At 41.3% G+C, this 26,443-nt stretch overlaps 3 protein-coding genes across 3 annotated transcripts in view; 2 read left to right on the forward strand and 1 right to left on the reverse strand.

The window, feature by feature from the left end:
* Positions 1-940, forward strand: part of npdc1a (neural proliferation, differentiation and control, 1a) — a 40,263-nt gene extending 39,323 nt beyond the window's left edge. The window contains exon 9 of the mRNA XM_054756591.1: positions 255-940. Coding sequence (XP_054612566.1) covers positions 255-326 — 72 coding nt within the window. The 3' untranslated portion in view covers positions 327-940. The remainder of the gene's footprint in view (positions 1-254) is intronic.
* Positions 941-1,505: 565 nt separating this feature from the next.
* Positions 1,506-14,564, forward strand: pou5f3 (POU domain, class 5, transcription factor 3). The gene is made up of 5 exons (XM_054756590.1): positions 1,506-10,257; positions 10,364-10,475; positions 11,218-11,348; positions 11,573-11,737; positions 12,824-14,564. The coding sequence occupies exons 1-5, from the start codon at positions 9,487-9,489 to the stop codon at positions 13,094-13,096; spliced, it is 1,452 nt and encodes a 483-aa protein (XP_054612565.1). The 5' UTR covers positions 1,506-9,486; the 3' UTR covers positions 13,097-14,564.
* A 4,715-nt stretch (positions 14,565-19,279) lies between these two features.
* Positions 19,280-22,045, reverse strand: LOC129170024 (alpha-(1,3)-fucosyltransferase 7-like). The gene is made up of 2 exons (XM_054757145.1): positions 21,887-22,045; positions 19,280-20,741 (listed from the first exon to the last, which is right to left on the reverse strand). The coding sequence occupies exon 2, from the start codon at positions 20,732-20,734 to the stop codon at positions 19,655-19,657; it is 1,080 nt and encodes a 359-aa protein (XP_054613120.1). The 5' UTR covers positions 20,735-20,741; positions 21,887-22,045; the 3' UTR covers positions 19,280-19,654.
* Between the last annotated feature and the right edge of the window lie 4,398 nt (positions 22,046-26,443).

Below are 26,443 nucleotides of genomic sequence, written 5' to 3' on the forward strand. Positions count from 1 at the left end.
TATACGCTGGGACATACAGTACGCGGTGTCATGTCCGCAAGGAAGGAGGTTGTTTTCTTTTTTTTATCAGTCACGAAAAGCCGCAACTTCAAAGAAGCAACCGTTTGAGCGCGTCTTCTCTCAATGCGCCAGGAAGACGACAGATGATTTTTCCTCGTGTTTGGTTTGGTGGCGTGTTTGATAAAGCCACCAACCAACCAACCAACCAACCAACTAACCAACCAACCAACCAACGTCTTTGCTCTCCTTCACAGACTGGCGAGATGGAGGTGAAGAACCCGCTCTTTGATGACTCCACCTTACATTATCAGGGCCATCCAAAGTGAATGCTACACACACACACACCTGCGCACACACACACACACACACACACACACACACACACTGCATGCAGACCAAATGGAGGATCCCGGATGATTTAAAAAAAAAAAAAAAAAAAGTATCTAATATATATTATCGTTTCTCTCTTTGTCCCTTTACTAATTGTCCCTTTCCTCCGTGTGATGGATGGATGCTGCTTTTATTGGCCCTCGTGTAATGTTGGCTTCTTCTTTGTGACTTTTTCTTTGTTTTAATTAAATTTTAAGCTCTTTATTAGTTGCACTTCCTCTCCTCCACCTGGTTCTTATTTGCAGCTGTTTCCAAAGAATGTGACACAAACACACACACACACACACACACACACACACACACACAGGCTATATCTACATAAGCGGAAAAACAGGTGCCCACCCTTGTTTTGTCATGCGTAGCTTGTGGCGGAACCACATTCCGTGCAAGATAGCCGGGACATATTTAGCATCCCATCTCTCCTCAAAGCAAGGTTTAGCATTGCCGTCAGTGTCGCCCAGTTGATATAAGCTGCACTTCAAGTCTATATATATATATATATATATATATATATATATATATATATATATATATATATATATATATATATGTGTGTATATATATATATATATAAATCCATATCAATCTATGAAGTACTTGATGATGTCTGTTGCATGGATTGACCGTAACTGTGTTTGGAACATGGCGATGCTCATTCTTCTGCCTCCTCCCGTATGTATGCAGCCTGTTTGCCGGGGGGAGGAATGTACAGTAAAAGTGACTTCTAAGCATTTTTGAATGATATTTGTTGGGGGCGGGCGGGGGCGGGAACAGAATATAATGGATAGACGTGTCGCTGGTGAATTTGACTTGATCTTGTGTTGTCCCGCTCTGTCCTCTTGTTGGTCCCAAGTGACGCTCCTGCTGCAAAATGTACATAAAAGAGTGAAAGTGTTCACCTTTTATAGATATTTGTACATGCAGACCAAGGATCACTAATAAAACTTTTTACCACGTCAATATTACTACTCAAAGCTCTCCTGGGGTTTTTTTGTTTTTGTTTTTGTTGTTGTTTTTTACATTTAATGCAGAGCACTATAGTAGCTCTCAGCAAAACAAAAAGATAGAAGGGTTGAAAAAAGATAACATACTGTATATTCTCATATGGTGGCTCCAAGGTACCAGCCGTCTGTTAGGGGTAAGGCATTTATAGGACGGGAGGCCTTATGACATACTGTATACATCAATATCTACTTTTAAAAATATATACTGTATACAGTATATATATGAAGGATATTAATAATATATTCAGAGCCATCTCGCATTAATAATAGGATACTTTAAAAATTACATAAATAATTGATGTTTTAAAAAAAAAATCCAAACCGAATTGCTTAAAAAAAAAAATAAAAAAAAACTTTTCTGACATTGTTTTCCATAAATGTTGTGTGTATGGCTGCAGTATCTTATACACAAGTAATACAATGACATGTATTTTTTCCAAACCATCTTTATTTTATATATATACGTTTCTTTGTTATTGTTTTTCACAAATAAATGATTCCCTAATATTTACAACATTAATACAGACATTTTACACAAATCCATAACACACTTTAATTCTATTAGTGGTGCGAAAAAGTGTTTGCCCCCTTCCTGATTTATTTTTTTTTACATGTTTGTCATACTTAAATGTTTCAGATCATCAAACAAATGTAAATATTAGTCAATGACAACACAACTGAACACAAAATGCACTTTTTAAATGAAACCTTTTATTATTAAGGGAGAAAAACAATCCAAAGCTACATGGCCCTGTGTGAAAAAGTGATTGCCCCCCTAAAGCTAATAAGTGGTTGGCCCCCCTTAGCAGCAACAACTGCAATCAAGCGTTTGTGATAACTTGCAATGAGTCTCTTACAGCGCTGGGGAGGAATTTTGCACAATTGTTGTCATTCAGCCACATTGGAGGCTTTTCCAGCATGAAGCGCCTTTTTAAGGTCATGCCACAGCATCTCAATAGGATTCAGGTGTCTAGGCCACTCCAAAGGTGGAAGGTCACCAACAGGTGGCCGGACATTCTCCTTCAGCAGAATTCATGCTTCCATTCATCACAGCAAGTCTTCCAGGTCCTGAAGACCATCACACTACCACCACCATATTTTACTGTTGCCATCATGTTCCTTTTCTGAGTCACTTTTTCACACAGTAGGTTTGGATTTCTTTTTCTCCCTTAATAATAAAAAAGCTGCATTTAAAAACTGCATTTTGTGTTCAGTTGTCATTGGCTAATATTTTTTTTATATTTTTTTGACGATCTGAAACATTTAACTTGTGACAAACATGCAAAAAAATTAGAAAACAGGAAAACACTTTTTCACACCACCGTATATGTAGTTTTATTGTTATATATGTAAATTGTTATATATGTTATTAAAAAATTGCACTTTTTAAAGATATACAAAGAATTGTTTTTTCCACGTAAATAAATGATTAGAAGTATAAACATGATGGCTTGTGAACCCAACATTTTACTTGCAGTATCAATGATATGTTGTATTTTTTCCCTGTAAAGGCCAGCTTTACAGATGCCATGCCTGCTGTGCTGAGGCGCTATGTATTGGTGATACTGACGTCTACCACAACACACGCTGGTATCGGTCATAGTGAAGGTAACTGCAGCCTCCTCGTCTCGCCACCGCGTTTACTTGAGGTGCGGCGAATGCTGTAATAAATACACAAATACGGCATTTTCACGCGTTGCCATGAGGAAGGGGGAATGGTGAAATGCAAAATGTATTTCGATGCTGCGACGGGACTACGCTTCCTACGTGGTCTCTTAACCACTTCCTGGTTAACTTTGCTGTCCTTCAGTGGTCGTCCCGCACAGCAATACACACCACCACCGCATGCATGCGTGCAGGGCGGGGGTCGGGGGAGGTTTGCGTGTCACTCATCCGGCATGGGTTTTGTATGTGTGTGTGGGGGGTGTCCCAGTCTCCCGTCCCCATTGAGCCGCCTGCCGAGGGCCATTAAAGGCCATTGTGCACGTGGACGGTGGAAGGAAGGCAGCCATTGGCCGTGGCCGGGTGGAGGCTCCTGTGAAGGAGGGCGTCAAAGGCCCGGCCGTTAGCAGGAAAATCAAAAAGCCATCAGACTTGTTTGTTGCTGCCCAACAGGGGGGGCGCTACTTAGGTTCAACTTGCCCTCCAACCTTTAGCAAGCTTGCAAACATGCGTCTTACTTTGATAGCACAACTGCTCACACATGACTTCCCTGCAATAAGATAACACGCGAAATCAACTTATTCCACATATTAGCTCATTATTGGAGTTTTACTGAAAAGAAACACAAACCTAAAATTCAATTAGACATAAAAATGCATGTTTTTTCTTGTAAAATTTGAACAGTTTAAAAAAAAATACATTCTCGTCTTATCTTAACTTTTCTTTTTTTTTACTTTATCCACGGAAGATTGCATGTTTTTCTTCAAACACTAAAAAACGTCACCAGCATTTTCTCGTAAATGTCCAAAATTCTTGTGAACAAGATGACATCATTGAGTTGTTTGTCATTAAAGTGCATTATTTTAATTCTCATAAAAATATAAAATACAGCCTTATTCTTGTAAGATTTCCTTGTAAAAATGCAACATTCTAACATATCTAACCAAAACATGCAACTTTATCCTCGGAATATTGCGTGACTTTCTTGAAACGCTGTTCTTGCAACGTTACGAGCATTTTCATGCAAACTTGCAAAATTCTCATGACCATGATATTTATTTTCATAACTCATAAAAATACGACCTTATCCTCGGAACATTTTCTTGTAAAAACACGACATTCTACTGACGTAACTTTTTTTCATGAAAAAATACAACTTTATTCTCGGAATATTGCGTTTTTTTTCTTGAAAGGGTAAAAGTCTGACCCTGTTCTTGCAACTCGAAAAAGTACACAATTCTTGTAAAGATGGTGACTTCAGTTGTTTCTCATAAAACAACGTCGTTTTGTGACATTTTTATTCTATGAAAAATGGATGGCTGCATGGCAAAATATAACCGTGTAACATTTTCTTGTAAAAATGTAACATTCTACTGACGTCAAACTTTTTTTCTGGAAAAAATACAACTTTTTCCTCTGAATATTGCATTTTTTTATTTTTTTTTTTGAACGGATGACCACCCTAAAAATCTGACGCTGTTCTTGCAACGTTCCGAGCATTTTCTCACAAACATACAACATTCTTGTGAAGATGATAACATGATGAGTTTTCCTTGTAACGTGATTTATTCTCATAAAAATGCAACCTCATCCTCCTCACATTTTCTTCTAAAAATGCAATATTCTCGTAACAAATAACTTTTTTCCCCCCAAAAAATACAACTTTATTCTGGGTATACTGCGTGTTTTTCTTGAATCGGTAAAAGTCTGACGCTGTTCTTGCAACGTAACGAACATTGTCTTGCAAACGTACACAATTCGTTTGAACATGATGACTTTATTTAGTTTTTTCTAAAAAAAACACGTTATTTTCAAAATTTTTATTCTCATAAAAATACAACCTTAACCTTGTAACGTTTTCTTGTAAAAAAAAAAAATTCTAGTAACATCATAACTTTGTTTTTTGTTGAAAAAAACACAACTTTTTCCTCAAAATATTGTTTTTCTTGAAATGAATAACTATCCTAAAAATCTGTTTCTGCAACGCTACAAGCATTTTTTCAGACACATACAAATTCCTGTGAACATGACGACTTCATAAAAGTCCAGCCTTTTTCTCCTAACATTTTCTTGTAAAAATGCAACATTCTAACGAATATATCGAACTTTTTTTTCTTCCCAAACATAGAACTTTATCTTCTGAATACCGCCTGACTTTCATGTAAACTTCTCATGACCATGATGACTTTATTCTAATAAGTTTTTTTTCCTCATAACATTTTTTTCCAACTTTTTCCTCTGAATATTGCGTGTTTTTCTTAAAACGAATGACTACCCCAAAAGATTTTCTGGACAGGGTAAACATCTGAAAAATCCAACCTTATCCTTGTCACATTTTCTTCTAAAAACATGACATTCTGACTTTGAGCTCACTTTTTTTTTTTTAAACATGCGACTTTCTTCTCGGAATGTTGCGTGTTTTTCTTGAAACGGTAAAAATCTGACGATGTTCTTGCAACATTTTGGCATTTTCTCTAAAAAGTATGAAATTCTCCAGAACATGACAAATTTATTCTTTTTTTTTTTTCCTCACAGAACTTCGATATTCTCGTTACGTTGCTTATTCTTGTGAAAGTATCATCTTTAGCACATTTTCTTCTGAAAATGCAACATTTTAACGTCTAACTTTTCACTCACAAAAATGCAACATGTTTTTTTCCTCTCGTACAAATGTTGGCCTCGGAATACGACATAAAGTTACGATGTTATTCATTAGACTTTTCTCGTAAAAAAGTGACATTATTCAGGTAACTTTCTTTTTCACAATAAACATTTCTTCTAATCACGTTGGGACTTCCTCTTAAGTTCACAACATATCATACCAGTAAGGGCTTTTTTTTGCTCGTACAAGTGTTATCTTCGTTACGATGTTATTTCGGGAACTTAACAAAAAGCTGACTTTTTCTTGTCACCACATTGAGCTTTTCCTGAAGTGTTTTTGTTGCTCGTACAAATGTTATCTTCGTTACGATGTTATTCATGTCACTTTTCTCGTAAAAAACTTTTTTTTTTAAATACAACTTTTTCCTCAAAATATTGTGCTTTGACGCTGTTTTTGCAACGTTACAAGCATTTTTTTGCAAACGTACAAAGTTCTTGTGAACATGACGACTTTATTCATGTAACCCATAAAAATATAACCTTATTCTCGTAGCATTTTCATGCGACATTCTAACTAACATATCAAGCTTTTTTTCTCCAAAACATACAACTTTATCCTTGGAATCCTCATTTGGATGTTATTCATTTCACTTTTCTCGTAAAAAAGTGACGTTATTCCGGTAGTTTACATTTTTTCCAAACAAAAAGCTGACTTTTTCTTCTAATCACATTGAGCTTTTCCTGAAGTTTTGTTGTTGCTCGTACAAAAGTTATCCTTCTTTACGATGTCATTCATTTGCGTTTTCACATAAAAATGTGACATTTGTTTTTTTTCCCCACAAAAAGTGACATTTTCTTCTAATATCAAGCTTTTCCTTGTAACCTTACATGTCATACCAGTACGTTTTTTCTTGTAAAAACATTCTTTTTATGACTCCTTCTTAACTTTACGTGTTTTTTCTCGAAAGCTAGCGATTTTTGCCTGTTCCCTAGCCAAGACGTGATTTTTTGCTACCAATCTGTTTTTTCTTTGTATGCTTTTTTTATGTTTTTCTGTTGGTGAAGTTAGCATGTGGATGTCTTGCTATAAAAGTATGACTTGTCCACACTTCATCTCCAACTTGTGGACTTTTGGAAAGATCTGAGACATGTCCTCCTCCTCCTCCTCCTCCTCCTCCCACCTTTGGAGCTCCCTGAGAGTCCTCGGTGGTCTCTTCTGTAGTCTTCTGTGTCTCTTGTCTTTCTTGCATGACAATGACATCTCCCAAGTCCATGGACCATTGACAATACTGCTGAGCTCCGTGTTTGATGACCCCTCCTCCCCCCATTGCACGGTGGACACTCATTTCAAATAAGACATTAAATGTGATATCATTAATTATATTTCAAGATGGAGGATTTTTAATGATGTGCTTTACAACTTCCACCTGCAGACGAGTTGTTTTGTAGGAGCTGGAGGCTGAGCATCTCCTCACACCAAGTGAAACTTCAGGCTGGTGTGTGTTTCATGTGAGTGGGGAGTGGGGGGGGGGGGTCAATAGGACGGAATCAAAGGGCTGAGACGTATTGTTTCAATGTGAAAAGGAGCTAATGGTCGACCATCGCAACTCGGGATCTGAGCTCCACAGGGTGCCCCCGGGGCCAGGTCGGTACAATGGCGACCCCCCCCGCACCTCTGCGTCCCTCCCCGCAGAGCGTCTTCCTGCTGCAATCTGCGGCCAACGACGCTCACTGGGGGTAGCGCATCTGTGCGTCCATCAAGGGGAGAAGAAGTTTACCTGGGTGCTCCCTGCTCGAGTGGAGGAACACGCCACGTTGTAACGTGTTTGGGGGGGGGGAGACATCTCACTTGACGCAATAACAGCAGAAAGGTGGGGAAAACGGCAGCTTCAATGTTCTTGGTGTTTACGTCCAAATGCCTCCGTTTACGTTAGCGCCAAAGCCATTAAAAGAACCAGGAAGTAACAGCACAAGTCACGTAACCATCGAATGAAAGCTAGGAAAATGAATACATGAAGAACAAAATGACACAATAAAAATGAATACATCAATAACAGAAAACCCAATATAAGTTGAGGAGAACATCGGCAGAGAGTATCTTGAATGTTTTGTTTTTTTTTTGTTTTTTTTTTTACCTCAAAGCGGCTCCGTTTATGATAGCTTAAACGACGCTACTACCCTTTTAAAGTCACGTGACCAAGGCTTAAAAACTAAGAATAAGTTGTATGTAAATACAATAATTAACAAAAATAGACAAAGTAAGTTGGGGAGAATAGCAGAAAATATGATCTTTAATGTTATTTTCTGTTTATGGTAGATTAAACCATTCTAGCCATTAAATCCATGAACCAGGAAGTAGCATGTCACATGAACATACCTCTTGCTGCAAACAAAATAAGCAATACATAAAAAAAATTAAACAGATTTCCAAAGTGATTTACAAGTCCAAATTAAAGTAAAAATAAAAGGTGTCATTTCAGTTCATGTGTTTACTGGATTTGCATTTTGCACGTCATATTCACTTGTAGCCGCAAATGCTCATTCCCAGGAGGGATTTTCACAAAAACAACAAAGCATAAGAAAGGATATGTAAACATACAGAGGTGAAAAGAGTAAATACTGTGCTCAAGTGAAAGTACTTGCTTTGCTGAAAGTTTACTCAAGTACAAAGTACAATTTTAAAGTGTACTCTGAGCCTTTTAAGGGGTAAGGGTCTCTTGTGTGAGGCAAACACGATAAAGTAAGAAAACATTTAGGACAAGTTGAGATTCTTATTTTTTTTTTAAACCTTCAGAATCGTAAACATTTTGAGTTTTTCTTGTAAAGATACAACTTTATTTTAATGTTGCAAATGTGTGTTTTTCTTCTAAACAGAAAAAATACTTTTTTTTTCCTTTTGGTGTGGCCCTAATGCGCCTAATGTGGCCCTAATGTGCTATGATCCTTCATACTTAAAGCAGCAAAGTACAATACAATGCGGGGGGCCACTTTGATATTTTTAGATTTTTTTTATTTTGTAAAAAGGCTTAAAAACAGATGCCTGTTTTTTTTTGTCTAATTTGATTTATGCAATGTGCCAAGGGTCAATAAAAAAACATCAGAGGGCCACAAATGGTCGCGCTTTGGAAAAAGAAAACATACTCAGTAAAAGTTCAAGTACAGATAAAGTTGAAATGCACAAAAAGCAACTCAGATCCAGTGATGCCAGTAAATCCAATTAGGTACTTTCCTGCCACCTCTGCAGAAAAAACAAGGGAACTTTAAATATAAATGGTAAAAAAAGTCTATTTGTTTTATGAAGTGTGACAAAAAGGCCTAATGACTCGTATTTGAACATGAAAGCCGCCTTCTTACAGGTGAATGATCTAAACGAGCATTCGAATCCATGTGTGACTTATACTTGTGGCCTGTTTAGCATTGTAGATGTATCTTCTCCATGTGGACCCCAGTAAATGGTGTATTAAAAATTGAGATTTTGCAAGTGAAGCCACACCCACAGGTTATTTAGGGTGGTGGTTAGGTGAGTGAGGTGGGGAAGGGGAGGGGGCACCAAGGTCATTCACAAATTCACCTTCAGCTGTTTCTAATGGTGTGCAGCAGCAGCCAATGGGAGAGGAGGAAGAAGATCAGCCGCATTAGGAAAAGCTGTGGAGGAGAGGTCGGTGCAGCAAAGACAACATTTGCAGGCCGCAGCTGGACGCAGAAGAGTCGGCCTTCATGGACGACTAGGCCGCAGCCTTTGCTGGTGGTTATGTTGGACCCATCGAGTGGAATTTTCCTGGACGTTTGTTTAATTTGTGCTACTTAATTATAAGTGTTTATTTCCAAGATGTCCGATAGATCTCAGAGTCCAGGCTCTGAGTGTCAAACCCGCCCGTACGACTTCAGCCGGGCCTGCACCCAACTTCTGGGTCCAGACGCTCTGGGCGCGTCGTCCTTCCAGCTCCCCCTGCCAGACGCGGGCCTCCTCTACAGCAAGCCCGCCTACGGTGCGCTCCCGCCGGCGGCCACGCAGAGCTTCTTCCCCTTCCAGTCGGTGAGTGGCGGCGGGGGTGGTGGCGACTACAGGGGCTCCGAGCTCCAAGCGGTGGAGTTCGGCCAACCCAAACACTGGTATCCGTTCGCTGCGCCCGAATACACCGGGCAGGTACCCGGTGTAACCGCAGCCACCCAGCCCACCAACCTGAGCCCCCCCATAGCGGAGACCCGGGAGCAGATTAAACTCCCCGAAATCAAGACCGAGAAAGACACCGGGGATGACTACTCGAGCGATGTGAAGCTCCAGCAGTACCCGCCGACATCCGCCGCCATGCCTCACGGAGTCTTCTACTCGACCCCCTGGAACCCCTCCTTCTGGCCGGGCATCACCCACCTCACGCCGCCCGGCAGCGGCGGCAGCAGCAGCAGCCACCAGAATCCCTCAACGTCCTCCGCCTCGTCGCCGTCCATGTCCCCGTCTCCCCCCAGCAACGGCGTACCGGCGAACGCCTTTTTCGGCGTCAACCCACCCCAAGGGGTCGCCGGGCCTCCGGGCCAGAATCCGGCCTCGTCTACCCGGAGCAGCGGCTCATCCAGCGGCGGTTGTAGCGACTCGGAGGAGGTAAGGCGCACTCGTTTGAAACGCTTTTGATTGGGGAAAATTTAAGGATAACTTATTTATTTATTTTTATTTATTTATTTAGAAGTCGTTTTAACTATAATTCCAGGAAAACCTTTCCACTGAAGAGCTGGAGCAGTTTGCTAAAGAACTGAAACACAAACGCATCACTTTGGGTTTCACCCAGGCTGATGTTGGCCTTGCATTGGGAAACCTTTATGGTAAGTTCAGCATATACAGTATATATCATGGATGTGCACGTTTATTACGCACTGAAAACATGTCTAATAGGAAATTCCAAGCTACGTTGTGTTAAGATCTACTTGCACCTAATCTGTCATTCATACACCTAATTAGACGGGTAAATCCATTTAGCCAAGTATGTGCAAACATCTTCATGCTTTAGTATGCAGGAGGTTCAAAGCGACATTCAATGAGGAACCTATTCTTTGTACCAAGATTGTGTAAGACATCTACTTGCACCGAATCTGTTTTTCATATTCCCCTATCTATTTATGTAAAACCATTCCCAAGTTTTAGTATGAGGAGGTTCAAAGCTACGTTCATTTAATATTAAGGAACCCATTGTGTACATAAGTGCTATGTTTGCATATACAGTACATCTGCATGAAATCTAAAGTGCCAAGTGTGTGTCGTGTATCTATGTGCACCAAAGCTATGTTGCCACACGCGTACATGCAAGAAGTATGGCTTAACGCTTCGTATGAGGTTCAAAGCTACTTCGAGTGAAGGAACCCACATACTTATGAGCAGTGTGTTTTATTTTGTCTCCTTGCACAAGAACCGCTTGGTTCCATCCAGTAAATATCTATCATGTTTCTTGGTGTCCCAAGTGCAGCACAAGTCAGGATGCGGTTCCACCTTTGGAGTTTATGAACATGCTAAAAGCTATCTGATGTAGCGTGTTTGCTAAGTAGTATTTTGCGTTTTTGGTGTTTCCAGGTAAGATGTTCAGCCAGACCACCATTTGCCGCTTTGAGGCTCTCCAGTTGAGCTTCAAGAACATGTGCAAGCTGAAGCCCCTCCTGCAGAGGTGGCTGAACGACGCCGAGACCTTGGAAAATCCCCAGGACGTAAGTCTCCTGCGACATCTACGGTATCTCTCTGCTACTTTACAAGACAACAGGCGAGCACCAGCTAACGGTGATCAGCGCTTAGCAAGCACCCTGCTGAGAACCTCCATGGAAGACCCCCCTCTATCCCTCCACCCCCATCTCACCTCTCTCTTATCTGAACCTTGACCTTGTCTGATGGCCAGCGCTGAACGCCCTCGTCTTCTGCTCCTTTTTGGATTTAGATGCACAAGATTGAGCGAGTGTTTGTGGACACCAGGAAGAGGAAGAGGAGGACCAGCTTGGAAGGAGCCGTTCGCTCCGCCTTGGAGTCGTACTTTATCAAGTGTCCCAAGCCCAACACGCAGGAAATCACACACATCTCTGATGATTTGGGCCTGGAGAGAGACGTAAGTTTACAATGTATCTGCATGTGTTGTCGTCCTGCACACGCACGCACGCGCACACACACACACACACACACACACACACACACACACACACACACACACACACACTAAACCTTATCATACCAAAACCAGGGCCAAATGTTAGTGAAAACTTATCAGAAAACTGAATCGTATTAAAACAGCAGAGTACAAACGGGTGCAAAATTTAGTGAGAATTTTTTTAGGAAAATTGAAACCACAAAAATAGGCAATTTCTTGTGAAATTTTGAGGGAAAACAGAATTTAACAAAAATTTGGGCGTATGAAAATCAGGGCAATCCCCCCCCCCCCCCCCCCCCCCCAAAAAAAAAAGAAACAAAAAAAGAAACAAACTTTTAGTGAAATTTCGCCGAGTGGAATCATACGAAAATCAACGCAAACCAAGGCAACAATTTATTTTTTTAATTTTTTTTGCGAGAACTTTCAGCGAAAGCCAGGGCATAGGAAAACAGGCAAATTTTTGTAAAATATTGACGAAAGATGATTCATCCGAAAACTGTGAAATGTTGACAAAACAAAATCAAGGAAAACTGGGGCACATGGAACCTATTTGCAAATTTTCAACAAAAAACAAATCATTCCAAAAGCAGGGCGTACAAAAACAGCAACATTTTAGTGTAAAATTTACACTAAAATCAAATCATACGAAAACCAAAAATTTGAGAACCAAATCATGAAGACATGAACAATTTTAGTTGAAAAACAAATCATACAAAAACAAAGGCACAATTTTTGTGAATTTTTGATTAAAAGCCAATAATACGAAAACTGGGACATACTAAAACAGGTAAAGTTTTCAGCTGAATCATAAAATGTGGGCCATATAAAAAATATAGACAAAATTTTAGAGAATTTGTGGAAAGAACAGAATCATAGAAAAATCCAAAAAGAGGGCCACATTTTTTGGCGAAAACCGCTGTTTGTCTGTTGTACCAGGAAGCAGCTGCTAACTCGTGTCTCTAAAAGGCTCCTGCGTGGGTTGCGTGTGAAGGCAAGCAGTCTGTCAAACATTCAGAGTCGTTTTCCACGCGTTGTCGTTCCCGGCAGGTAGTCAGAGTGTGGTTCTGCAACCGGCGACAGAAGGGGAAGCGCCTAGCTCTGCCGCTGGACGAGGAGTGCGACGGCCAGTACTACGAGCAGAGCCCGTCGCCCCTCAACATGACCGCCTCCCCCGTCCCCAACCAGGGCTACCCGGCTGCTGCTAACTACCACGGAGCCCCGCCCCCGCCGCCACCGACTCTTTACATGCCCTCGCTGCATCGGGCTGACGTCCTGAAGCAAGCCCTGCATCCTGGACTGGTTAGTCACCTGACTGGATAGACACCTTGCACACGCCCCCACCTCCCTCTGTCCAAAACCGCTAAGGATTGTTTTGGGACGACGACGAAGACTCAACACGTTTCAAGTTCTTCACCGGGCAGCTTTTAAACATCGCCAACCCTCGTGCAGATACATGTTCACCTGACTGATGACTTTTATGAGTTAAGGAAAGCCCATTCTTATTTTATTTTATATTTTTTATACAATTTTGGATGTAAAAAGACTCCAGCTGAAGTCAATCACTCTAGTTTTAATTCTGTAAAGTGCCTTTTCGAATTATTATTTTTTTTAATATTATGATATTTTTTGTGTACCAAATCCCCTCCAATGCCGTGTTTGTGACCCGCGTTTTGGTGGGAATCTAAGTAAAAGTGTAGATATGATTCACAGTGGCAACCTCCGTGAACCAGGAAGTAGCCAGCTAACAATTCAGCCTTGGCGGAGGCCTGCGCTCGACTAACATGTGATTGCTTATATGGGGTCGTTAATGTCACAAAACAGAAACCATAGGCTTTGGTGAGAGTCTGGGTAAAAGTGTACAGTCACTTCTGCATCAAAAAGGGCCTTTTTTCATATTGTGGATTTTTTTTTTTTAAAGAATTTGTATACCAAAACCTCTCCAGTGCAGTGTTGTGTTTGAGGCCTGAGACTTTTGCACGTTACATGGCCTACTACGTACAGTCAGAGTGTAGATGAATTTATTCAGCCGCTATGGCATCATTTGATCCCCCTGGAATCATAATGGCCTTGGTGGAGGTCTGTGCTCAATGAAGACATGACACAAGTTTAAAAAAAAAAAAAAAAAAGGCCAAACCAAAAACCATTGTCTTCGTGACTGACTTTTATGCAGTTTTGTTTTTTTAATATTGTGATTTGATTTTATTTTTTAAAGAATTGTTTATTAAATCATCCCCAATGCAATGTGTTTTTTTTTTGTTTTTTTTAAATTGATTTTGATCACAAAAAGATCTTTGCTGCTAATTTTCTCTCCGCTTTTATTGCACATTTCAATGTTTTGACTCTGGTAAATTGGTCCAAACGATGAAGATCAGAAGAAAATACAAACCATATGCTTTGTCACACTAAGCTGAAATGTAGTCTTTCAATATTTTGATGCATATTTGGACCTTTTTTGATGAATGGTAAAATGAATTCTTTTCTTTTCTTGTGTTGGTGTGATTATTTTTTTTGTAAAGATACAAATTTATTTTAACCTTGCAAATGTGTGTTTTTCTTGTAAAGGTTTCCCTTTCGGTGTGGCCCTAGCAATGCTCCTTGCTATCTTTTTAAAGCTGGGGGGGCGAAAGGTTTTCCCAGCGAGGCCCACACAGTGAAAAATGAGAGGATGCAACTTTGCCAGTTGGATATAAGATAAAGCAACACATGTGCAGTGGATAGAAGTTCAACATATTTCAAGACAAAAAAAATGCATCTCAGCTTTGTCATATAGATGAAATAAACTATTAGTATCACCTCCACCCCTTCCTGATTTTTGCAATTTTCAAAATATTTAGTTTAGCATACGTACATTCTGCACACGACCAGGCGCAGATTTAGAGGGTTTTTTTGCCACAATAAAAGCTAATAAAATGATAAACCATCCTGGATTCCAGTCACCCAGTCCCAGTGAAGGTACATGGATGTCTAACCGGTACACGTTGATTTATTAGTACTGCTACTAGTACCAAGACAGATCACCCCAGGCCAGTCAGTCAACTGACCCCGGAGCTAGGCCGGCTGGGGGAGCAGGGGAGGGGAGCCCCAGGGAATATTTTGTGTTCCAGGAGGATGCTACACTGGTCTAGGCTGGCTGTACATGTGTATGGCTTAGTACACGCTGCACTTTGCCCTACACAGTAGGTGGTGAGCTGCCGGCATGCAGGACAGGGTCAGCATGTATCCTTGATATCAGTTTGGGCATTGGGCTGGAGGGTTTATGAGGTGAAAGTCAGTAAACGCTCCGCTAGGGATTGCTTCCCAGTGGGAAATAGATGGCCTTTTTATCTGAATAGCCGGCCAATCTGGCTGGCGGCCGGCACACTTTGACATTGACAACCCAGAGATGCCAACCATTACGATTTCGGCGTAATGATTACGATATTTTACCCCTCATTTCGCTATTAGTAATAGCGTAATGTTTTGGCTTAAACGATATATTCCAAGGATAAAAATAACAAACTCTTGAAATTAAGGACATAAAATTGACCTCAGATATCACCAGAATGCAGGAAATGAGGTCTAATTTTAAAAATTTTTCGGGGGGAGGGCCCCCAGCACACCACCCCTTTTCAAAAAAGCTAGATCCGCCCCTGACTACGAGCAGAAATCGGCAAGCTAACAAGCTAAATGGTCGTGGTGGAGTTGTGGTTCTGCTCAATGGGTTGACCCTCCAGAAAACACCAACCGCTAGCGTTTCGGAAGACAATTGCCACGTGCCATGTGCTTCCGCGTTCTGTCCACCCTCCTGTATGGCGCAGAAAGACATACTGTATGTCAGCTGTCTGTATTCCACACAAAACAGGCTGACAACCGTCAGATATTTTGGCCTAAATGATATCAAATGAAGATCTCGATGTGGATTGGGCATGTTTGGAGAGGACAGCATCCCCAGAGGAGCCCTTCACTGGACACATGAAGCTAAAAGAGAGAGAGGATGACCCAAGAGCACTTGGCGTTACGAGGAAGAAGTCACATTTATGACCCTGACATGGGAAGGTCCAGAATCGACGAGAGTGGGGGTCCTTTGATGGTGCCATACTTGCCGCTCTGCAAAAACTATACATCAAGAAGGCAAAAAAGACCCATTTTAAGCAAGCGTTCCTTATTTTTTCCTAAATAAAAAAATGATCTACCTCTAGCAATTTTCACTTGAGAAAAATAATCTAATATTAAGAAAGTACAGCTGGCCAATTCTTAGCAAGTTAGTTCTTATTTCTAATAAGCTAAAAACCAGGTCCAGTTTGAATTGACCACCGAAAATGCTGATTGGTAGGTCGCCTGATGCCAGTTGTGCGGCGCAGCAAGAACGCTCCTCATTGGCTGGAAGACGTAAGCGGGAAAATCACTTCCCCGTTTTGTCTGGAAAAAAAGAACGTCTCGACTATTTCTTGTTTGGACTTAGAGCTACACTTGTGAAAAGGTAAGATGCGATTTTATTATGTTTTGTAACGTAAGTGCTGAGTGGTTTGCTATATTTTTAACCATCCTATATGTGAGTTTTTTAGTTTTGTGATGTTTTGATACGTTGTTAAGATTGCTATTTCCAGGACAGTGGACGCAGCTTTAGCGCCCATGTCTTCCAAAGTAAGTGAATTGCACCCCCTACTGGCAACCACGGTAAAGAGAATGTGTGATGAACAGGAGGGAAATGTTGAAACTGGACATAAATTAACCAGAAATGTAATTATCACGCGTATATCGTAGTAGCGTTAAAGTGTGTTGCCCTGTAGGAAGGTCTGTTTTAGGAATGCAACGGTGACCCAGCAACAGAGAAAGTGACGACTCGTGGCGCCACGGTGTCTGCTGACTCTTTACACAAATTCTTTACGTTCAGTGGAATTCATGTAAAAGGAGGTTGACGTTATGCGAGGTACTACTGTGTACCCTTTTTGGAATCACTGCGCTCCTGCAAGAAGACAATCAAACGTTCAGAAAAGGTTTTTTTTGTCTTCTTACTGTTATTTATTATGTATTATTATTCTGATTATCATAGGAAACATGACATGGAATGCAGGAAGTGAACAACAGGTGCTGTACTAGATGTGCAATGGATGGGGGGTAGGATGAAATAAGCCTTGCTTCTTCCTACTCCTTTTGGACACGTGGAACTGTGAAACCTCTTCTCTGTAACCTTCATGTTCAAATAAAGTAAACCAAACCAAACCAAAACCAAAGTTGTAGTTCTAGTTCAGCTTCATCCTGAAATATCCTCAACTTTTTGTGAGTAGTGTGTACTGTGAGATTGCACTGAACAAAATTTCAACTGGGGGGGGCAGTAAGGTGTCAGGGGGTCAGGAGAGGCAGGGGGGACTATACTCATAAAATTTCTTCAAAAGACTTTTTCTTGTAAAATTCTGACTTTAATCACAGAAAAATGATATAGAGCATAGAAAACCTCTTTTCGACCTTCTAAATATGCGTTTTAACATTATTAGAGCCTTCTAGACATAATATAACACCCTTATAGTATACAGTATATACTACAGTCAGAGAGGAGGCACAACTCCTCTCTGACTGCAGCCTGCGGCAAGTCTGTCTAGAGCGTGACGAATGAATACATAAGTAGTTACCCAATGAGGATTTTCCTTCATCACGATTACAGATAATGACAAGCTGTACTCGTTTTATGCTCGTACTCAATATAAATGTATTATTCAAAATGGATACTCGTCTAAATCGAGTATGCGGCTCATCCCTAATGCTCATAAAATTACTTTTTCTGGTGAAATTCTGACTTTATTCACAGAAAAAAATATTTTCATAATACAGTGGAACCTTGGTTAGCGTTATGAATTTGGGAAAACTGTTAACACAAAACACTTTTTTATATTTTACAATTATAGTTTTACATGCAGTAAATAATTCCAAATGCATATAAATACATATAAATGATGAATGAAAAGGAAGAATGAAGTTTTAAGGTTACTTTTACCTTCATTGGAGACGTGATTCTTGATGTGAGTGTTCCCAAAGACACCATGTGGCAGCGAAACACCACACGGACACCACCTTCCTGTATGGCCATGATTTATTTCTAGGCTTCAATTGTGTTTTTCACCTCAATAACCCAAAACGGAGCCACGGAAAGTCTCAAGTACCACCATTTTAACAAAGAAGGTGAAAAACACAATCGAATTAAATTGAAATTCAAGAAACAACTTATGACAACACAGGAAAGTGGTGGCCATGTTGTGTCTCGCTGCCACATCGTGTCTTTGGGAACACTCACATCAAGAATCATGTCTGAAAAAGGTAAAAGTAACCTTAAATATTCATCTATGCCTTTCATTCACCATTTATTTGCAGTTAGAATTGTTTTATACATTTTTTGAGAGTCAACCGCTGATGACCTAGCTGTTACAACCTAGTTATAGACCTAGCTGGCTTCCACTTCTGGTTTTGTGATAAAAATACATAAAGAACACAGTTGGACTCACGCAGTGTATTAATAACACGAGAAGACGTGTGCCATATCGTATGCTAACCGGAAAATGTACCTGAACTCAGACAAAATTTATTACATTAACTGAAAAACACGCTAACCTGGGCGGATGCTAACCGAGGTTCCACTGTATGATTTTTTCCTTGCAATATTAGTACTGTACAGTATTCAAGCAAATTTGGACTTTATTCTTGTAATATCACAACTTTTTCTTGTATTATTGGGATGTTGTGGGATGTGTGATGTGGGATAAGGATTGATAAAAAATAATGTGAATGGAACGGATGCCAGCGTGTGAGGCTGTGCAAGTATACGTTGGTTAACTTCACTCCCTCGAGTTTGAGAGCTGCGCTGAACACACGGTCGACAGTCCGGGCTTTTTTCCGTGTGGTCTGCGCTCTCATCTCTCATTACCAAGATTCTGTGTTCAAGCCCCGGTGCGGGCAGTGTGAAGCACAACTGGTTGCGTGAGTACATTATTAAATACTTCAATGAAGTACAACCCAACTCAGTTTTGCTCCCTCTGCCTTTTTTAAAAACATAGGCTAGCATGCATGCTAGCCTATGTTTTAGCGTTCATGCATGCTAGCAAATTGTAGCATCGCTGGGAGCACTTCCTGTGGCCTAGCGTGCTTTGCGGTACTGTTTTGGTGCAAATGCTCTTAAAGGTACGTGTCTGAGCTACACAGTTGTTAGTTATTGTTCTGCACAAACAGCGGTGGTGTCTTGACTGTTTTTGTTGATCTGCTGCGTTGCTATGTGATGTTTTTAGTTGTGCACCATGACTGAGACTGTTGTGTTGAGTGATGACCTTCCTGATTTCAAGTGGAATTAATATGATGAGTCAGAGTTCTGTTCTAAATTAGTCCAAAGAAAAAGCACTATCGCTTTCTCTCTGATTCCTGAGTGACACGGTATGTTAAAACGTGTATGCATGCTACTGTATGTTTGGCCGTGCCTGCGGTGCGCCTTAGGTATGTGTTAAATACAGAAATAGCACCTGTAACAGACTGCGTGTACTTGTTTATTCAGCCATCTTGGATCACATACCCAACAGTACATCTCACAATACTTAGTTGACACAATACTACGGTATCCCGTAAGGCTCATTGAATTGGCTAAAAAATGAGAAAATGAGTTGCACAAACTAGTCTGTTGGTCGCAGCAACAAGAACTTCCATCCTGACCAAAAAGACATTGGTCATGAATAATTATTTCACATTGTTTTTGAAAACTACAATTATTCTCTATAAATGTGTAATATATATCTCTTATAATCGTATTTGATATAGTAGTTTTACAGCAGTGGACATCTTCTGTCACTAGGGACTAATGTTTCCTGGTTGCTGATGTTGAACTTCAGAGGTTCCTCCTGTGTTCTTGTGTACGTTGCAAGCTCAGGTAGCAGCAGCGCCATCCCAGGCTGCCAGGTCAGCGTAGACCTTGTGCCGAGGGAAGCTGCGGTACCGTGTGCAGATCTCACACAGTCTCTGCCGCCAGCCATCGTACCGCTTCACCTTCCATTCTCTCCTCCATCGCTGATACTCGCCATAGCGCTCGACGTCGCCCGCCAGCTTCTGCAGATACTCACCCAGCTCTTTTGCTGAAGCAAACTCGTCGACGTGGATGAAAGAGTGTGGTGCCGCCACAGCCTCGTAATCCTGGACTGGCGGTCCCAGGACGACCGGAACCGCCCCGGATTGGTAAGCGTTCCTCCACAGCTTCTCGGTGATGTAGTCTTTGGAGATAGAGTTCTCAAAGGCCAAGTAGAAGTAGCAGCAAGAGATGGTGGGAAGAAGGTCTTTAGGCTTGAGGGGAGTGTTTGTCCATCTTCCGTAGACCTTCACGGGGACGACTGTGCTGAGTTCTTGGTACACTTTGCTTCTTCTGTAGGAACTCCTGTAGTTGCTGACCACCCAGCAGACCAGATCGGTTTTATTCTGTGGGATGGGGTCCATTGGCTCCTCGGAAGCTCGTGGTAGGAGCTTGCCGTATGGTGTGCTAACATCTGCGTCCCTCCTGTAGCTCACAGTGAGGTTGAAGACACCTGCAAATCGTCTCAGGTCTCCATTGTTCGCAGGGGACTCCAGGGACAGCCAAGCCCACCGCTGGCCCAGCGGCCTGGGGAGCTCCAAGGGCAGTTTTTCTTTTCCCGTCACCAGCTCTCGGTTGTGGAACACCACCACGTCAGCCTCTGAAAATGAGGACCTCTCCGCCACGAATCTGCAGCGCGGGATCCGGTAGCGGTCCCAGCACACGTCCCCGTGGATGTCCTCCACCTGATTGAAGGGCCAGTACCACAGCAGGACGGTCACCTTGGGTTGGATTTGGGTGGTGTGGTTGGAGTTGGTGAAGATGAAAGCCACCGGAGACCAGGATGCTCTCAGCCAGGTGTTAAGAACAAACACTGTCACGCAGAAGACGTAGAAGAGGAGGTACTTCTTCAAGGAGGCAGGCGTACCCTTTTTGGACTTCATTGTACTCCTGCAAGAAGCATTTAAAGAAGGTCAAATGACGGTCCCTTGCTTTTTACTTTTATCCTGAAACTTCACCTGAAAGGCCAATATCCCAAACTTCTTGTGAGTAATGTGTGCTGTTAGATGGAAATACCAATCCATAGTTCCCAGCATTGAACAATTAGGACTGTGTGCTAACTGGACACGGTTCCTCTTGGATTTAAGGTTACATACTTGGATTTTTTTCAGTGTTGTTAACATTCTGAGACATTTTAGTTATAGTCATGTGAAAAAAACCCTATCTTAACTTTTTAAAATAAAAAAACGACATTTTCCTGAGGGTATTGCCTGTTTGTCTTGAAACGGTAAAAAATCTTTGCAAAGTTACGAGCATTTTCTCGGAAACGTACAAAATACTCGTGAACTGAAGTGTGTGTCGTGTATCTATGTGCACCAAAGCTATGTTGCCACACGCGTACATGCAAGAAGTATGGCTTAACGCTTCGTATGAGGTTCAAAGCTACTTCGAGTGAAGGAACCCAGGGCAGCACGGACAGGGACAGGAACAGGATCAATAGACTGATCAGGAGAGCGAGCTCTGTCCTGGACGGTCCTCTGGACTCCGTGGAGGAAGTGGGGGAGAGAAGGATGTTTGCTAAGCTGACATCCATCATGGACAACACCTCTCACCTGCTACATGACACTGTGGGTTCCCTTAGCAGCTCCTTCAGCAGCAGACTGTTACACCCAGGGTGTAAGAAGGAGAGGTTCCGCAGGTCCTTCATACCGACCGCTGTCCGGCTCTACAACACCTGCACCACCTGAACCATGTTGTAGTCACGATGTCACTATGCATTCTTTACTTGTGTATCTTGCTTGCTGCTGGAACAAGTGAATTTCCCTGCTGTGGGATAAATAAAGTACTACTACTACTACTACTACTAAAAGCAATCTGATGTAGCGTGTTTGCTAAGTAGTATGTTGCGTTTTTGGTGTTTCCAGGCAAGATGTTCAGCCAGAAAATCCCCAGGACGTAAGTCTCCTGCGTCATCTACGGTATCTCTCTGCTACTTTGTAAAAGCGAGCACCAGCTAACGGTGATCAGAGCTTAGCAAGCACCCTGCTGAGAACCTCCATGGAAGACCCCCCTCTATCCCTTCACCCCCACCTCACCTCTCTCTTATCTGAACCTTGACCTTGTCTGATGGCCAGTGCTGAACGCCCTCGTCTTCTGCTCCTTTGTGCTGAACGCCCTCGTCTTCTGCTCCTTTTTGGATTTAGATGCACAAGATTGAGCGAGTGTTTGTGTACACCAGGAAGAGGAAGAGGAAGAGGAGGACAAGCTTGGAAGGAGCCGTTCGCTCCGCCTTGGAGTGCTGTGATCTTTTATGCTTTTAAAGCACCAAAATACAATACAATGCTGGGGGGCCACATATTTGATATTTTTAGATTTTTTTTTTTATTCAACAAATTGGGGCACAATTTTCGACAACTGAGTGATCCAAAAACTTGAGTGTATGAAAAAAGAAACAAACTTTTAGTGAAGTTTCGACGAGCGGAATCATACGAAAATCAATGAAAACCGAGGCAACCCTTTTTTTTGAGAGAATTTTCAATGAAAGCCAGGGCATAGGAGAACAGGCAGATTTTTGTGAAAAATTGACGAAAGATGATTCATCCGAAAACTGTGAAATGTTGACAAAAACAAAATCAATGAAAACTGGGGTGTATGAAACCTATTTGCAAATTTTCAACAAAAAACAAATCATCCCAAAAGCAGGGTGTACAAAAACGGCAACATTTTAATGTAAAATTTAGACTAAAATCGAATCATACGAAAACCAGTGTGTACCAAAACCAACCATTTTCGAGAACCAAATCATGAAAACTGAGGACAAATTTTTGTGAATTTTCAACGAAATCCAGAAAGTAATAAAACCAGGGTGTAAGGAAACTCACAATTTTTTTGCGAGGACTTGACAACCTGAATCATACAAAAATTGTGGAGTACAAAAACGGACCAAATTCTTCTGAAAAATTTGGATCAAAAAATTACATGAAAACTGGGCCGTATGAAAGCTCGTCACAGGTTTGACAAAAAACAAATAATTTGAAAAGAGGCAAAATTTAAAAAAAAATCCAAAAAGTGTGAAAATGAGGCAAAATTTTAGCTGACAACCAAATTATACAAAAACAATAGGCACAATTTTTGATGAAAATCAAATCATACGAAAACCGGGACATACATAAACAGGTAAAATTTTTAACTGAATCATAAAATTTGGGGCGTATAAAAAAAAATATTCAAGCAAAATTTTAGAGATTTTTTTGAAAAGAACAGAATCATAGGAAAATCAGGGCGTACAAAAACGGGGCGACATTTTTTGGCAAATTTTCAACAAAAACTGAGGTTTGCGTTAGAGAAATGTATATATGTGTATATAAGTTCTCACCCATATTTATGGGTATTATTTGTCTGTTTTCTTACCATATTCTTGTGCACAGATAGAAAGGGGCAGGCCCTGTGAAGGAGAATAAAGACCAGCCTTGTGTGACTCCGAGACGTGGAGGAGGCTGATTTGCACAAGGCCAAACTGCCTGGTGCTCCTGTTAAGAACATCCTGTGCTGCAGACAAGTGATGAACCACACATGTATGAGGCCACACTGACACACATACAGTACACATAGCCAAACAAAGACACAGAGTTCAGCTAGTAGTAGCCCCCCTTCCTTTTGAGATGAACTCTTCTGTAACTAGGGAAAGCCCAAAGAAAAATAAAAAGAGAGGGCTCGGAGAGCGTATTCAGAGCGGTGTGGGAAAGTAACTCTGGTACGTTCCTCCGTTCTCCTCGCGAGTAAAAAGATATGTTTGCTGTCTTGTCTCTTCTGTAATATTGCTGTGTTTTACAAGTGTCACAGGAGTTTGAACCTGACAGACACTAACCAGGGCTACCCGGCTGCTGCTAACTACCACGGAGCCCCGCCCCCGCCACCACCGACTCTTTACATGCCCTCGCTGCATCGGGCTGACGTCCTGAAGCAAGCCCTGCATCCTGGACTGGTTAGTCACCTGACTGGATAGACACCTTGCACACGCCCCCACCTCCCTCTGTCCAAAACCGCTAAGGATTGTTTTGGGACGACGACGAAGAGTCAACACGTTTCAAGTTCTTCACCGGGCAGCTTTTAAACATCGCCAACCCTCGTGCAGATACATGTTCACCTGACTGATGACTTTTATGAGTTAAGGAAAGCCCATTCTTATTTTATTTTATATTTTTTTATACAATTTTGGATGTAAAAAGACTCCAGCTGAAGTCAATCACTCTAGTTTTAATTCTGTAAAGTGCCTTTTCGAATTATTATTTTTTTTAATATTATGATATTTTTTGTGTACCAAATCCCCTCCAATGCCGTGTTTGTGACCCACGTTTTGGTGAGAATCTAAGTAAAAGTGTAGATATGATTCACAGTGGCAACCTCCGTGAACCAGGAAGTAGCCAGCTAACAATTCAGCCTTGGCGGAGGCCTGCGCTCGACTAACATGTGATTGCTTATATGGGGTCGTTAATGTCACAAAACAGAAACCATAGGCTTTGGTGAGAGTCTGGGTAAAAGTGTACAGTCACTTCTGCATCAAAAAGGGCCTTTTTTCATATTGTGGATTTTTTTTTTTTTTTAAAGAATTTGTATACCAAAACCTCTCCAGTGCAGTGTTGTGTTTGAGGCCTGAGACTTTTGCACGTTACATGGCCTACTACGTACAGTCAGACACGATTACGACTCGATAAAAAGACATTCTGGCGAGAATCTAAAAAGTGTAGATGAATTTATTCAGCCGCTATGGCATCATTTGAACCCCCTGGAATCATAATGGCCTTGGTGGAGGTCTGTGCTCAATGAAGACATGACACAAGTTTAAAAAAAAAAAAAAAAAAGCATTTATTTTATTTTTTAAAGAATTGTTTATTAAATCATCCCCAATGCAATGTTTTTTTTTGTTTTTATAGAGTTTGATCACAAAAAGATCTTTGCTGCTAATTTTCTCTCCGCTTTTATTGCACATTTCAATGTTTTGACTCTGGTAAATTGGTCCAAACGATGAAAGATCAGAAGAAAATACAAACCATACGCTTTGTCACACTAAGCTGAAATGTAGTCTTTAAGTATTCTGATGCATATTTGGACCTTTTTTGATGAATGGTAAAATGAATTCTTTTTCTTGTATTGGTGTGATTATTTTTTTTTTCTTTGTAAAGATACAAATTTATTTTAACCTTGCAAATGTGTGTTTTTCTTGTAAAGGTTTCCCTTTCGGTGTGGCCCTAGCAATGCTCCTTGCTATCTTTTTAAAGCTGGGGTGGCGAAAGGTTTTTCCAGCGAGGCCCACACAGTGAAAAATGAGAGGATGAGAATGAGAGGAAGCAACACATGTAGATATAAGTTCAACATATTTCAAGACAAAAAAATAAAGCATCCATGCATAAAGTACGTTACTTGTTCATTTCATTTTCACTCCTCTGCACCCCATTCATTAATGGACTTGTAGTGGTTGTTGATATGACTGTGCCTGGACAACACGTGATGCTTGTACCTGTACAGCCAGTACAATTCACCTACAGTTACGCTTGTCAAGCCTGTGTCGGTCACGTTGACTTATCGAGTGATCTGAGCAAAACAACCTGCTGTACTGGGTGCTCCGATGCAATCCAGAGAAACGCAACTCCTGGCACATACGGTTTTCTTTTCATTGTCATTGCAGGGATTGCCTGATTGCCGACACAAAGCGATGACAGAGGGCACAGCTAGAAGTGGAAAAAGTGCCAAAGGCTTTGTGTGCAAGAAGCAGTGCGACTACTTCCACATCAGGACCAGCTACAAGAACCACACTACAACTGGCATAGGAGACTGAAGAAGATGGAGGATGATGTGAGCATCCCTAAACTGAGGCAGCGTAGACGCCCAAAGAGGTTGGCATGAGACTTGGTGACGGCAAGACCCCTTCAGTACAGACTACGGTATTTATACAATTCAATATTCTTTTTCCCAACTGTACGCATGGTACGCTTTTTCCTTCCAGATGAATGTGGTCAGACATCCAGAAAGTTGTTCAGGATTGTGCGTATGCCTGCAAGCCCTGTAAGTTAACACTTCTGCACATATTTAAGAACATTGCCAATAAATTCCTATTTTCTAGCTCGGAGCTAACATTCATTATGAATCACCTGGTGTATGTCATGTGACTGATCAGATTCCTTGCCTCTGTCGCCAAGTGCTTGCTCATGTGGGGTTTCAGCTGGGTGTCTGTTTTCATTGGTGACCTTCATGTGTACGGTGCCATGAGATAACTGCTGTTGTGATTTGGCACTCTACAGTGATTCAGTTGAACTGACTGGCATTGATTTGTTTGTGTGCCTTTTTCAGCTCAGCAGATTTCTACGTCACCACCTCTTTCATGTAAGTTTTTTTATTGCCTCATGCAACACCAGAGATTCATCTTTTGCAAATACCGTGGGTACCATGTCCACCGTAAATGAACTGAACAACATTCGTATCTATTTTCAGATGAGTCAGCACCACACACCTCGATACATCTTCTCAAACACCAGTTGGCCAAGCAGCCAGTCACCCGGGATTGGAGAGGTCTTATGCACTAATGTATACGTCTCTGGAGCCTCTTCAAGGTACAGTGGCTTCTCATTTCCACTTTTAATGCCATTTCATGACCA

Source organism: Dunckerocampus dactyliophorus, chromosome 17 (genome assembly GCF_027744805.1).
Source record: "Dunckerocampus dactyliophorus isolate RoL2022-P2 chromosome 17, RoL_Ddac_1.1, whole genome shotgun sequence".
Classification (NCBI taxonomy): Eukaryota; Metazoa; Chordata; class Actinopteri; order Syngnathiformes; family Syngnathidae; genus Dunckerocampus; species Dunckerocampus dactyliophorus.

Bases quoted from the DNA above. Each gene is read 5' to 3' on its own strand.
- LOC129170024 (XM_054757145.1), bottom strand. From the start codon at position 20,734: ATGAAGTCCAAAAAGGGTACGCCTGCCTCCTTGAAGAAGTACCTCCTC.
- pou5f3 (XM_054756590.1), top strand. From the start codon at position 9,487: ATGTCCGATAGATCTCAGAGTCCAGGCTCTGAGTGTCAAACCCGCCCG. The intron at 10,476-11,217 runs GTAAGTTCAGCA...TGGTGTTTCCAG, and splicing joins TGCATTGGGAAACCTTTATG to GTAAGATGTTCAGCCAGACC. The intron at 11,738-12,823 runs GTAAGTTTACAA...CGTTCCCGGCAG, and splicing joins ATTTGGGCCTGGAGAGAGAC to GTAGTCAGAGTGTGGTTCTG.